General features: G+C 35.1%; 1 protein-coding gene across 2 annotated transcripts in view; it reads right to left on the reverse strand.

The window, feature by feature from the left end:
* CPED1 (cadherin like and PC-esterase domain containing 1) overlaps positions 1-9701 on the reverse strand; it is a 394281-nt gene extending 384580 nt beyond the window's left edge. The window contains exons 1-2 of one of the 2 annotated variants that reach the window (XR_007954317.1): positions 9529-9701; positions 8535-9187 (exon numbers count right to left, since the gene is read on the reverse strand). Coding sequence is in view for 1 of the 2 variants with exons in the window: in XM_052001238.1 (XP_051857198.1) it covers positions 8535-8783 (249 nt within the window). In the remaining variant the exon portion in view is untranslated. The remainder of the gene's footprint in view (positions 1-8534; positions 9188-9528) is intronic. The other variant, XM_052001238.1, reaches the window with a different exon arrangement.
* Between the last annotated feature and the right edge of the window lie 5655 nt (positions 9702-15356).

Consider the following 15356-nt stretch of genomic DNA (forward strand, 5'->3'; position numbering starts at 1 on the left):
TGTTTGGAGATGTAGTTCTCTCCCTAACAAAGAGGCTTCTGAAATGTTTTTGTAATTTCAGTATCTTACTTTTGGAGTAAAATTGTTTAAGACTGTGAACAATTTAAAATAATGTCCATCATATGTGTTCAGCATTTCTGGTAAAAGAATTCAGCAATGAATGTTTTAGACAGCCAGCCAATGAGTTTCATATGATTTCTAAGTAAAAAGAGACCCAATGTTGGAGGCACACCATTAACAGTTAACATATGATTAAAGTTACATGCAAAAGCACAAAAGTCATATAAAGTCTTGTAGGAAAATAAGAAACCCTATGAAGTCAGAGAATAAAAATTTTGCCCTCAAAATATCATGTTCCTTTATTCAGTAAAAACATTAACACTTTTAAAAACAAAAACTTGAAAACTGAAAAAAAATTCCAATTAATTTTAGAGATTAGGTTTCTAATAATTAAAAAATATTTTAGTAACTGAAATAAAAATGAAGAGAAACAATGATTTTATAATAAACCAAACTTTCCAGTAAGTTTTGTTGTTGTTCAGTTATTTCAGTCATATGTAACTCTTTGTGAACCCTTTTGGATTTGTTTTTTGTTGGGTTTGGGTTTTGTTGGTTTTTTTGTTGGGTTTTGGCAAAGATACTAGAGTAGTTTGTCATTTCCTTCTCTAATCCATTTTTACAAATGAGGAAACTGAGCTAAATAGATAGATAGAATGCCACCCAATTGCCATCCCGTTTTGTTTGAAAGATGATTCCAAACAAAGATGAAATGTTGATAAGAAGAAGATTAAACTGGAAAAAAAAATAAAGGAATATGGAAGAATTTGATTTACTCAGTATGAACAACTTCCAGTATGGAAACCTCTTCCACCAAAACAGTGCCAAACAACTAGTACATGATTTCATGTAAAAACTCTAGGTCACTATCCAAGATCCATAAGGTTAAGTAATTTGAACTTAGGTCTTCTTGGACTCCAAAATAACATTTATTTCACTATGCTCTAATACTTCTACAAACTGAAAAAAAAATGACAATGAATGTATACTCTGAAATTCAAAGGCAATATGTCATAGTAGATAGAAAAATAGTTTCAGAGTCAGGATAATCTCAGTTCAAAATTCTGCTTCTGTCATATGCTATTAATTCGAACCTGGGTGGATCACATAATCCTGTTGTAAAGCAACAGGAAGTAAAACAAACAAACAAACAAACAAAAAAACTCCACAATAATTATATGACAGCAATTTAAGATGCTTGTAGTTGAGTACAAGTTATATTAATGTGTCTGTTATTGTCATATATGTCTCAAAGTTAAGATAGTTTGGGGCCTTCTGATTGATAACGGAATAAGCATTGAAAAGGCATCAGAATTTTTAAAAATCGAGTCAAAGTCAAGAAAGGTTTTAGCTCTATATTGTTTCATATAACTATAAATCCTTACAGTTGTGATTTCATAAAGTAGTAATATAGACCTTCTTTGGAAAGATAGTCTGAGATAGTAGATAAAACATTGTTTGGGGGGCCCCCAAAGATGAGTTTTAACCATTGACCTTGTTCCATGTCATTGTTGTTTGTTTAGTCATTTCAGTTGTGTCTCACTCTTCATGAACCCCTTTGAAGTTTTCTTTGCAAATATATTGAAATGTTTTACCCTTCCATCTCCAGATCATTTTATAGATGAGAAAACTGAGGCAAACAGGGTTAAGTGACTTGGCCGGGGTCACACAGCTAGTGTCTAAGGCTGAATTTGAATTTAGGAAGGTGATTCCACACCCTCTGGTCACTGCACCATTTAGCTGCCTCTTGTCCCATGTAACTCTGGATAAATCAAAGTTTCTTAGAGCTTCATTCTTCCTTTAAAATTAATATAAACAAAACCTTTGCTCATTCACAGGGTTGTTACAAAAATCAAATGTTATTATTGATATGGAAACCAGTCTTTGAAAACTGCCAATTTTCTTCACTTTTAATGGACCAATCAGCATTTATGGACCTACTCAGCAAAAGCATTTTGATCTGATCATTGTAATCTGTAAAATGGGGATAATAATAGCATCTATTTCCCAGAATAGTGAGGACAAAATAAAATACAATTTGTAAGTGTTTTGCCAACTTTAGAGAACTATGTAAATGCCTAAGACAGTGATGATAACAATGATAATAATGTCATTCCTCTTTTTCCATCAATTTCTGTGACTCCCTAGGCTCAAATATTAAATCCTTTTATTTGGCTTTTAATTACTGACAACCTGCTCTCTCCCACCCTACTTTTCCAGTCTTCTCATGCCTGATCTCCACATTCTCTATAATCCACTAACACTTTCTTGCATGCTCATATGCTACACACTATTTCTTGACTTTGCATTTTTATTGGTTGTTCCTCTGCCTTCTAGCTTCCCGAAATTCCTTCATGTCTCAGCCAAGTCTCATCTTCTGCAAGAAGTCTTTTTGAGTACTTTGTAGTACTAGTGTCTTTCCTCTGATTATCTCCAAGTTAGTGTGTGTATAAGTCTGTACATAATTGCTGGCACATTATCTCCATTATATTCTGCATTTCTTGGGAGCAGGAATTGGATTTTCCTTTTTCTTTTTTTGTATCTCTAGTACTTAAGATAGTATCTGTTACATAGTGAGTGTTGAAGACATACTTGTTGACTTGCTGGGATATAATAACGAAAGCTAAACTGTTTCTGCCTTCAAGAAACCCATTTTTGACAAGAGAGCTCAATATAGCAGGGGTGAAAGGGAATAAGGATTTTGAAGGGTAGTTTGTGCCAGACACTGTGCTAAATGCTTTACATATAGTATCACATTAGAGATAACATACATTAGTCCAAATATAATTTGAGAAGAATAGTTGAAGGGGGGGAAGACATTAACATTTGGAATGTCTTCATTAACAACTGAGGATGATTTTTCAAGAAAATTAGGATTTTTAAGAATTGGAGTTGAGGAGAGAGTGTTGTCAAACCTTGGAGTGTAGCCAATCTACAATCATGGAGAAAAGAGATAGTGGGTATCATGCGAGTAGAAACGAATGGTCCCAAGAATATGTGATAGGCAGAAAGGATTTAAACGTCAACCCAAAGAGTTTGTACTTCATTTTAGAGAAAGCAGAGAACCAAAAATGACTTGGGTGTAGCCTCTAGAACCTTTCATTTTCAGGGCTTGTTGATTTGGTAGTCAACCTCTGGAGTCTACTAGCAAGGTATACCTATGCTTTGGGGGGGGGATTATTTTGAGGGTAAATTCTGGGAAGATGGTGGAGAAGACTGGTGAAAAATCAAGAAGACTTGGGACAGAACTGGAGTGTTCCTATACAATATGATCTAAAGAAAGCCCCAAGACTGGGTTTTACCCATATACAATGCAAAAATCTCTGGACTAGCTCCACAGAATCAAGTTGGGAGCCCTAGAGATAGATGTGACTATAACCTCAGTGAGAATTACAGAAACTCTTACTTTCCAGACTGTGGAGTCTGAGTCTGAGTCCAGAAGACTTAGTGAACCTTGACTGATTAGGAACACCAGGTCCAATTTTGCTGCAGGGACTCACCCTAGGTGAGAAGGAGCCAGCACACACATGAGCTCAGAGTCAGCGGGGCAGGGACACTGCTGCCTGCAGGCCCTTACTAGAGAGAGAAGTTTTTGGTTTGGGGTTCCAGGTCAGAGGGGAGAGCTGAAGTGAAGCCATATGCACCATCTTCCCACTTCACAATTAGAGATGCTTACACTAATGCCTCTTTTTTTTTTTTTTAAATGAATAGGTAAAGAAAAAAGAACCCCACCATAGAAACCTACTATTGGAACAGGAGACAGGGTTCAATTTCAGAGAAGGACACTGAAGTAAAAAAAAGCTTCTACTCCAAAGAGTAATGTGACATGGCTTCCTGCCCAGAGAAAATTCATATAAGAACTTTAAAAAGAATTTAAAAATCAAGTAAGAGACTTTGAAGAAAAACTAAAATAAATAAATAAAAACTAATCAAGAAAAACAAGATGATTATGAAAAAAAGTTAACCAACTAGAAAAGGAGATACATAGTCTCAAAGATGAAACTAACTCTTTGAAAATTAGCACTGGACAAGGGAAAGCCAGTGAAGCTAGGAGAGACCAAGAAATAATACAATAGACTATAAAGATTTAAAAAGTAGAACAGACTGTGAAGCATCATATAAGAAAAACAGATCAAGAAGAGAAAGTATAAGAATAATTGGGATAATTAATTATTGAAATAAGAATAATTGAAAGTTATGACCAAAAAAAGGACTGACACAATAAAGCAAGAAATAATTCAAGAAAATTGAGGGGAAAGTAGAAATAGAAAACATCCATTGATCACTTCCTGAATGAGATCCTGTGTGTTTTTCACGCAGGAATATTATTGCCAAATTTCAAAACTCACAGATCAAAGAGACATTTTTGCAAAAAAACAAGAAAAAAAATTCAATATGCTGGAGCTACAATTAGAATTGCACAGGACTTATCAACAGCCACAATAAAAGATCACAGGTCCTGGAATCATATCTACTGACAATCAAAAGAATTAGGCCTGCAGGCAAAAATATCATATCCAGCATATTTTTCTATAATATTGAAATGAAAAATAATGGACATTCAAAAAACTTACAAATTATCAGGACTGTCTATCAACCAAACCCAAACAAACGTAACATAAAAAACAGTTAACATAAGAAAAGTTAACATATAAGAGCCAATATGAAAGATTAATTTCAAGGAACTCAACAAGAACAAAGTGTTTATATATGTTTGTTTTTATAATATGGGAAATGAATACCTTATATTTAAAATTGATAATAGTACGGCGGCCCAAAAGAAAGATTGGGACAGAGTTAAAGTAAAATTAGTAATTATGTCATACAAATGAGGTGTAGAGAAAGAATAGACACAGAAGCATTAAAGGAGGGAGGAGGGTTCATAGTTCTGTAAAACCTACTCACATTGGGAATGGGTTAAATAGACAACATTACATATATACCATAAAGGGTTTGGCCCCTTCCAAAATGTATAAAGAAAGAAGGAGGAAGGATACAGACCAAGAAGCAAAGGGTGTGGGAAGAGGATGAGAAGGGATCCATGGGTAGGGAAGGTTAAGTAATAGAAGGCAAATTAGGAGCAAAATTAAAGCAGAGTCAGCAAGGATAAGAAAGATGTGTGTGTGTGTATGTGTGGGGATATATGTGTGTATATATATGTATATATCTACATATGTATACATAAATATATCCTTTTATAGCCTGCTTGGGATTAGTGGAGGGGATGAAAGAGGGAAAAAAAGAATGGATATATTACCTCTATCTGTCTTTCCGGAATCCCACTGTTCTCCCATAGAAATTTTATGTTCCCAACAATTCTTATTCTTCCCTCATACTTTCCTGGCTCAGAGCATTTACTCCTGCAATTCTACTTACTTGCAATACCTACCTGCCCTCCCTAACTTCTCAATTTTTGCCTATTGGAATTCTATTCATGCTTTAGGGTTTAACTAGATGGAAACTAGTTATTGTAGAACAGGGATGGGAAAGCTTTTTTCTGCCAAGGGCCTTTTTGATATTTATAACATTATAATACATAATAATTATTAATTACTAAATAAAAGAATATGATAATGATATTAATACATAATACAAAATTATCAACTTATAGAACTCAAGCAGTGGGACGCTGTAGCTTTCAGGTCAGCATTGCCTTCGGTTGCCTTTGCAGAGCCAGATGAAATGATTTTTTTGTGCCCTATATGGCCTGTGGGCTGAATGTTCCCTCCCCTCATTCCTTGTAAGGAGTAGAGCAGTGGATCTGAAGTCAGGAAGACCTGAGTTCAAATCCATCCTTGGAAATTGACTGTCTACTCTTCAGCAAGTCATTTAATTTCTGTTTGCTTCAGTTTTTCCTACTCTAAAATGGGAATAATGGTAGCACTTACCACCCAGGATTATTTTGAGGATCAAATGAGATATTTATATTGTGCTTAGCACATAGTAGGTGCTGTACAATTGTTAGTTGTTATTGTTGTTACTCTTGTTGTTGTGGCTCTTGTTATTATCTCAAGTGCTTTGTTTTTACTGACCCCAGCAATCAAAAATGTAATAACATTCTGTCATTTTGTCTTCAGTTTTTCCTCTTGTGATTCCTTCACATGGCTATCAAAATAGCTTTCCCATGGTTCAAGTCTGATTCTCTAACAACTTTTTGCAATGAAACTTCAGATGCTGAAAATTCCTTAGATTGTGATTCTAGGCTCTCCATAGTCTGGCTCCAACTTCCCTTTTTAGTAGTATTTCATTTTAGTTCGCTTGACACCTACACATTCTAAGCAAATTTTACTACTTGGTCTAGGCAGTCTCTGAGATTCCTTCTAACTCAAGTCAATGTTCTTTTGGATCACCAGTGTTATCTGCCATTTACCTACAATGCATGAAGATACTCATTTTACTAATATCTTTCTTCATGCTTATTTATCACTATTGCTTTCCCTGATATCTCTTCCATTCCTTCAAGTATTCTGCCTACATTCTTATTATACCCTGATCAAAATCTTCTATATTCATACTTATTTACATTTGTCTTATTCTTCCTATAAGGTCTTCAAGAATACAAACTATATATTTTTATCTATGTATCATTGCTATCCCAGTGTTTTTTAACAGAGTAGACACGATTTAATTTATATCTCTTTTAAGGTTTCTTATTTTGTCTTATCTGTCATATCTATTATATCTATGCATCTTATCAACCATTATTATATCATAAGTTCCTTAAGAGTTAAGACTGAATCTTAAATCAATTAAATGATCAACATATATATGTTAATTTCATACTATGTGCCTGGTACTGCTCTAGGCCTAAGAAATAAATCTAAAGTGAAACAATCCCTGCTACTGCAGGGGAATGGATATGGAGGGACAAATGAACAACCTATACATACACAAGTACATAAAGTGAAAATACTTTTAAGAGGTCATCAGCACCTAGGGATATCAAGAAAGACTTCATGGAAAAGCTGGTACCTGAACTGGACTTTGGTTTTCTAAGAGGTGGCAATGAAGGATGAGGCAAAAATGCATTCCAGTCATGGGAAGTTGCCTTTACAAAGACATGGAGTTGGGAGATGGAGTTTTTTTTCTGAGAAAAACAGCTTGAAAACCAGATGGACTGTATTGTAATATACATGAAGGACAATTATGGTAGAATAGTAGAATAATTTAGTAGAATAAGTCTCAGAAAGTAGAATGGATCCAGATTATAAAGGGCTTTAGATGTCAGGTACAAGAGTTTGTGTTTTTATAAAGGTTAGAGAGAGGCAATGGAGTTTATTGAAGAAGAGCATATTTCCCATGATGCTTAAAATTTTTGGTCAATTAATTGATTCAATATTTATGTTCAGAAATCTATTTCAGCATTCAATAAAGTTATATTCTATTTATCAATATTCTAGGTGTTATCCATGTCTAATATAATTATATTGCCTTAGCAACAGATTCCTAAAAAAAAAAAAATGCATTGGAATTTTGTTACAAATTCTCTATGGTAGTATGCAGTTCAATATGAGGCAAGTTCACTGTCATGGGAGTTTATTGATGAAAATATCAGAAGGATTTCATTCTCCCATTGCTCTATCTATGATAAGGGACCTAGAGGACAGAGTAATATTGGAGCTGTGGTATAGTAGGTGTTGTGTGTGTGACAAGAATTGTCAACATTCCCCAAAGAGCTGTAATCTAATCTATACTTTTCTAATTTTGTAAATTATTTAATATTCTGATTTTCATATGAAGAAATTCCTAAATACTGTAATGGGAAAGAAAATAATTTTAGAAACAAATTGTATAAAACCTGTAAAAATGCATTCAATAAAGTTTTTAAAGAAATCATAGAGAATCTTCAGATAAACTCAGATAGTAAAAGAACATATGGTTATTATTTTGCTCCCATAGTTCTAGAAATAAATGCCTGTTGCCTGGTATAAAATGACTTTTTTATGAAGTTCCATGAATTTTTATTTACATGCTTGAACTGAAAAAAAATGTCTTAAAATATTTTCAAGCATGAAATCTACCCAAAACATATTCATCAGTTACCCATGATGAACTGAGAGAGACAGACAGACAGAGAGATGGATACAGAAGGGAGAGAAATAGAGACAGAGAGAGCAGAAGAAGTAGGAGAATAAAGAAAGAGGGGGAAAGACAAACAGACACAGAGAGACAGAAACAGGTAGTCACACACACATACACACAGAGTGAGTGGAAGGAGAGAGAATAATTATTAGTAGTTTAAGCAAATTTGTTTAGGATTTTCCAGCAAGCAACAAGCATGCTAAAAGCTCAAGTTAATGTTGACATGGGTTTTTGAACTTCACATTGTTGTGAGGTCATTCTCAGCCCTGTTTATACTCTGGATCTCTTTCAGACCGCATGAAGGTTAATTTTAGTTATACAGAAATAACAGAGAGAAAGAAAGAGTACTGCCCTTGTGAAACGTGGTCTCACTTAAATCCATTAGATTTGCTTACCTTTTGGGTTGCCTGTGCATCATCTGATGACAGGAAGCAATATCTGTCCCTTGTGACAATTTCCTTGGCATGGCTTTGGTAAATTTCAGCCAGTTTGTATGGGGAAGCCCCAGTAACAGCTGATAGAAGTTTTCTTGTCCCTATAAGTGTCAGAGTCTGGTAGAAGAGGCAGATTGCTACCACTAAGCCCAAAAAGAAGGGTCGTGGGCAGAAACGCCGACGACAAAGAAAAATCTGGCGATAAATCATGACCAGTTCACCTTCACTTGGCCCCTGTCCACATTGCCAGAAAATACATAGCAGCTATTTGTTGTTGTTATTGTTGTTGGCGACAGTGTAAAAGTTAGAAACATATCCTCTTTTTTTGTTTTCCACAGTGAAGTTAAGTTTGCTCCATGTCTTCTCCTGAACTTTCCAAAAAAGCTCTCCAAAGAACCATGGGGTCCCTCCAGAGTCAGTGAACAAATGACAAAAAAGCTTCCATGAATGACAGTCACATACCCAACCACGTTTTTAAAAACCCAGACTAATAATAACAGCTGTAATTGATAAATCTAAGCTCCATAGAGTGCCAATCTTTTGCTTGCTGAACTGTCTTGTTTTTATAACATCCTTTAAGTCCCTCAGTCAAGGAGCGGAAGTCTTGGTCTCAGCTGGACAAGAAAAGAAACAGAAAAAGAAAAGCTCAAATCAGATCATAGTATCTAAGAATGCAATCAGTTAAAACCAAAAGGGCTTGTAACACAGCTGGATGCTGGCCAGGTTTCCTTAGCAGTTTCTCAGTTTTCTCCCCCTTCCACTTTAAAGCATTCTACTTTTATGTTCCTTAAAACAGTCCCCATTCAGTTTAAAACTGGCATTTTCCTCTAAGCATTTAGGGATTTAAGAAAAAAAAAAAAAAAGAAGAAAAAAAGAACATCCAGATTGAATGGATGTCTTCACTGTTAAGACTGCTTCACTTCATTTCATTCAGATTTAAGTTCAAAGTACTTACTTAGTTCTCTTGTTACCCGAAAAAAAGTTCTCCACGATCCCCTAATAGTTCGCAGATTAAAACCGCTCGGAACCAGGCGATCTTATGACTCCAGGACATCCCCCCCACCGCAAGCAGGCATTCACACACACACAAGCAAACACACACAAACACACAACACACGCAGGCACCCTCTGAGCTCAGTTGGACCACAGACATTGTATAAATAAAGGCTGGATTTCTCAAGGAGGGGCGGAGTTAAAAGTACTAAGTCTGCCCGGACTGTTTCAGGGGCGGCAAAAGCAGGATGTCAGCCCTGGATCAGAAGGCAGAACTGTTGTCAGATTGTCTAGTTCCACTCTGCAGAAAGGATATTTCTCATTTGTCTTACAATCTAAGTGACTTAGTCAGAACTACTTGCTTTTGTATCACTTTTAAAGTCCTTTTCAGTACCACTTTTGCGACCAAGGCATCAGAAAAACAAATAGCCTTCTCTTAATTGAAAACCAAGTTGGAGAAGAAGACTAAAACAGATTCCAATTAACATGCTGGAAACTTTCAATTTCTGGGATTCGTGGTTACCCTTACAGGAAGCAATATAATCAGTATCCACTTTTTAATACTCAGAAAGCAAAATCTAGACTGAAAATGCCAGAGTAAAAATTGCTTAAGAGAAACTTTTATTTATGCATTGTATAATATTGGCGTTATAACTCTGAGCTCTCGGGGTGCCAAATTTTTGCTCCTACTATTCCTTGCTTTTTATAACACCCTTAAACACATATAGTAAAGGAATATATTTGCTCCCAGTCTGGTAATGAAGTGTCTACTTTCCTGAAATCTTTCCCCCTAAAGTGGGATAAGATGTGAAAGTGGACATAGCAACTATTGGACAATTATTACACCTTAGCAAAATTTCCACAAATTGTCAAAAAAAAATTTTTTTTTTTACTACCTGCGTGACATAGAGCAGGTCATATAAATTGGCATCTCAGTTTCTGCTCTTAAAAGAAGGTGCTGGACAATATGACCTTTTAGTTCTGAATCTGTGAACCTATTCAACCCTCCCCTGATTGGAACCTAATAATAATTTGAATAATAATTCAAATTTATATCAACCTTTAAGATTTATAAAACTTGGAAGTGGTTAAGACAAGTATTTTCATCTCTATTTTATAGATGAGACTCAAAGAAATTACACATCTTACTGGACATATGAGAAATGTCAGAGTCAAGAATTGAATCTAAGTCCTCCCAGCTACAAATCCAGTTGGATTTTCATTGACATCTAATTTTTGCAAGGATAGCTTAGAAGCTACTCAAGGAAGCTGGAACTACTCAGCACAAATGCTTTTTTTTCTATCCTTCCCTAGCCTCTATTAGACATACCCTGGACCTCAAGAACTGACTCAACCTGGAAGCAGATTTCCTACTATGGCTACAAATGGGATCTGACCTGTAGTCCAAATTGGTGCATGCAGAGTATAAAGAAGTATGAGGTCCAAGAGTCTCCCTAGAGTGAAACTAGAATTATTCTACATAGCTTCCATAACATGTTCTTTCTTAGGCTGGGCACAACCACTTTACATACCTATGTTTCATAACTATTCACTGATCAGTGGGACAAGTTCTGTTAAGCTTTCTCTAAGAAAACAGATATTTTCTTTGACTCTAATCTATAGAAGTTATATTGAGATAGTGGTTTTATGTAATGATTCATTGACTTAATAAAGGGAATTTTTACTCTTCCCAGATTTACCACAAGTCTCCTAAAATGGTTAATATATCAAAGCTAGCAAGAAATTTGGAACTCAGGTGGAAAACGTTAGCAGGTAAATGATGCCATGTTTAGATTCTACCTCAGATATACCTCCTAGATGGAATTGCAATTAGAATGTTGTACCTACAGTCAGGAAAAGCTAAGTTCAAATTTAGTCTTCGAATTTACTAGCCATGGATCCTTGACAAAATCACTTAACTTTTCCTCAACTGTAAAACGGGAATAATAATAATATCTACTTCACAGGGTTGTTATGAGGATATATGAGATAATAAATGTGAATTGCTTTGTAAACCTTAGAATGCTACATAAATACTACTAGTAATAGTAGTTATCATTATTATTATTACAATCTTATAGAAATCAATGGAGAATTCCAAGGAATGAGTGATTGCCCGTATTGGGATTCACAGGTTAGGTGAATATAAAATTAAAGAGATGATAAGTAAGGGAGATACAATCAGAGATCACAGAGATCTTACCAGTAAAACATTCCCCTCACAACAAACCTGTGAGAAAGATCTAAAAGGTGGGGTTCAGAGAGGTTACATGATTGGATTAGTGCCACTTTGACCATAGATCCAGTGTTTTTTCAACTATATAGCATTGCCTCATTCAAATTAATTGAAAGTAGGTCTTGAATTGGTCAGAACTGAAAATTATGGAGAACAAGGAACTGTGGCAAAAGGGAATATGGATGACAGGTTAATGTGCATGTGAAAATGCAGGAAGAAAAGAAAAAATAAACCAGGTGTGGAAATGATCTAGAATGATGAAAATGGGCCCTTGGGAAGTGGATGATTGTAGATGTTAATGTTTTGAAGAAAGGATTATTCATTTATTCTAATGTGTGTTAGATATCAACTCTGCATAAAGTACTTAATAAATTTGAGATATGGCACCCTTTTAGCCTTATTAGACATTATGTCTCTTCACATTCAATTCAAGTCTATAAATATTTATTAAACACCAACTCTGTGCCACATGCTCTGTGGTCTATCCAATTCAACCTTCTTGCTGTATTTTACACAGACTCACCATCTTTTGTCACCATGACTTTTCAATGGATATCTTCAGTTCCTGAAATGTACTTCTTTATCATCTCCACTTCTTAGAACTGTTAGCTTGTTTTAACTCAATTCAAACATTATTGCCCATATGAAACCCATGTTGGTCCTTTTCTTTGTTCATATATTTTTTCTCAAAAAAGTTTGTATGTTTTGCATATGTCTATATGTGTATATACTTATTTGTATATGTAAACATCTCACCAAATGAAATATAACTTCCTTAAGTTTTATCTTTGTATCTTCAGTGCCTAGCACAGTGCCTGACACATAGGTGTCCAGCAAATGTTTGTTGATTCATTGTAGTGTCAGCTTGTGATATAATGGCTGAGATAGTGGGTTTTGAATAAAAAAAAAAAATTGAATTGTCCAGTTAACCTTGAATAACTCTTTTAATGGATATAGGTCAAAGGCAAACCCATATAACTTATCTTTTAGGTCAGATAATTTATGATCACCACTTGGTGGAAACAATTCCTATACTGAAGGCTTCCTGTGTTGACAAAGTAACAGTTAAGTGCACTTTTGAAAGATAATGGTATTTCCTGTCTAATCGAGTTATGAGACACAAATAACTATGATATATGATATTTAATGATGAGTACTCTAAGAAAGAAGCAAAGTAAAATTATATATGAGCTAATTAAAATCATAAGATCATAGATATAATATGGGAAGGGAATTTAGAGGTAATTACTTCAAACTCCTCATTTTAGAAATAGGGAAACAGTTTCAGAGACATATAGTAAATTCCCCAATATCACACAGGTAATAATTGACAGAACCTGGAATAAGTCAGGTCCTCTGATGCCAAGTCTTGTGTTCTTTTCCCCAGGAACACATTGAATGGCACTAACTTCAAGTGACAAGAACTAGGAAAGAGATGGTGAACCTATGGCCCCAAAGTGTCACTTTATGCATTAGGGGATTGGGAGCAGAAAAAAGCTTTGCCCTTAAAAAGTGAATAGTGTTTTTAAGAGAACCAGGTTTCAATTAGTGTGAGGAGGTAGAGGACAGCTGTAAAATAGGCTTATGGCAAAAGAGAATTTGCTCAAAATATAATTGGGATATTATTGAGAAAGTAAGCAGGAGGGAGGGAGATAATGTGGGGAAGAAAAAGAAGCAAGGATAGGATGAAGATTGTGATTTATATGAAAACTAATGTAAAAGAGGATGTGGACCGAACAGGAAATCATGGGTATTGAGCAGAGTTAAGATGATTTTTGGGTGCCATGAAATGCTGAAAGAGCAACAGAATGACAGGACAGTTTCTTAATGAATTTAAAAGAATTAAAGGATTCAGAAAAACCTGTATTAAAATATCAGTTCTAACAATTACTGCAACATAGGATCCTGGTAAATCATTTGGCCTTTTTAGGCTTTAAAAAGTTTCTTCAACTTAAAGAGAATAGAGATTAGAAGACATTTAAGGTCCCTCCTAGTTCATAATCTGTGATCCTATGAATACACACACATATCACCGTTCACATCAGACACCCCCAAACTTTTTTAGCATTACAGGTAGAATGCTAATGTGATTCTATAACATATTTCTAGAGGATTTTTTAAAATTAGGAATTAACATTTTTACAAAAAAAAACAAACAAACAAAGCCACTTTGCTTTCTATACAGATTGAACTAATAAAAGAATTGAAACTAAATTTTTCCTTTTTGCTCCTCAAAGGACACACAGGTTTGGAAATCTTTATTTATCTATAAACTGTCTTCTCCTCCCATGCTCCTTAAATATTTAGTGCTGCTTCAATCTGAACTAGAATGAAGAAATATGACATCTTTGTCAAAAATGGCTTCCAAAATCTTATCCTTCATCTAGAAGTCTGTAACTCTGTATATGGCTCTTATCTGGACTTTTCTGACTATTGTTTATAATACATTCTACCCATAAGAGGCTAAAATAGAGGAATGTCTCTGTAATGCAAGAGATTCTGACAGCACACTGACTTCAAAAATTGTGTTACCAAGTATAGGCATTCATTCTGATGTGTGGACTCTCTCCCTGTTTTGATGGGTATCCCCTCCTTTTCCATCAGGCAGAATCATAACTATTCTTTTCCTTGGGGCTAAACATTCGGAGAGAGCACAGTGGAGGAATTGGAGGCACAGAAGACAGACCACAGATAGATAGGGATGGGTGGTAGTGATGGAAGTCTAACTCTGGAAGTGGATGTAGAGGCCCAGAGATATTTATCCCATGGGTCATCACAGACTTTCTTATCATTGGAAGTGAAGTGTGGGGACAATGGTAACCACAGGAAGAAAACACCTCTGTCCCCTAGCAGTTATTGGTATCCTGAGGCAAGACCTCTTCACTTCACATTTATTACAAAGCTGAGTTCTTGATCTAGATTATAGTTCACAAATCGTTTAGCCCTTTGGCTTCCAGGACAATTCTTCACCCAGGATTTGGAAGCCGTGCCCAACTTTGGTTTGGCTGGCCTGTCCCCAACTCAGGGATCTTGGAAAAATCACTTCAGTTTTCTGAGAATAACATGGCAATGAACTATGAATCATGTTGAAAGTGAAATAAACACAACAGCCTTGTAAAAGACTCCAATCTTACACAACATTTGGCCAATGCTGAACTATAAACAAAATGTTATAGGGAAGGGTGTAGTTCACTGTTTTACTTTTTGTTCTCTCTTTTAAAAAAATTATTTAAAACAAATGCAAAATAGAAAAAGAAAAAAAAATTGCCATATGGACAACAGAACATAAAAGGATTCAAAATACAAGGCAATATATTTCCATTTCAAGAAAGCCTATATAATAAATACTACACATTGAGCTCAGAGATGGCCCTCTTTTCTCTGCTTTTGTATTTTTTTGTTGTTCTCAATTGTACAGTTTCTACTTCATTCTTTTTTTTTTCCTTTTCCCAAGAAGACACAAAAAAGCATGGAATATACTTATATATACATACATATTTACATATAAATACATATACTAAATATCTATAATCATACACACACCCGTACACACA

The sequence above is a fragment of the Antechinus flavipes genome, chromosome 5 (assembly GCF_016432865.1).
Source record: "Antechinus flavipes isolate AdamAnt ecotype Samford, QLD, Australia chromosome 5, AdamAnt_v2, whole genome shotgun sequence".
Classification (NCBI taxonomy): Eukaryota; Metazoa; Chordata; class Mammalia; order Dasyuromorphia; family Dasyuridae; genus Antechinus; species Antechinus flavipes.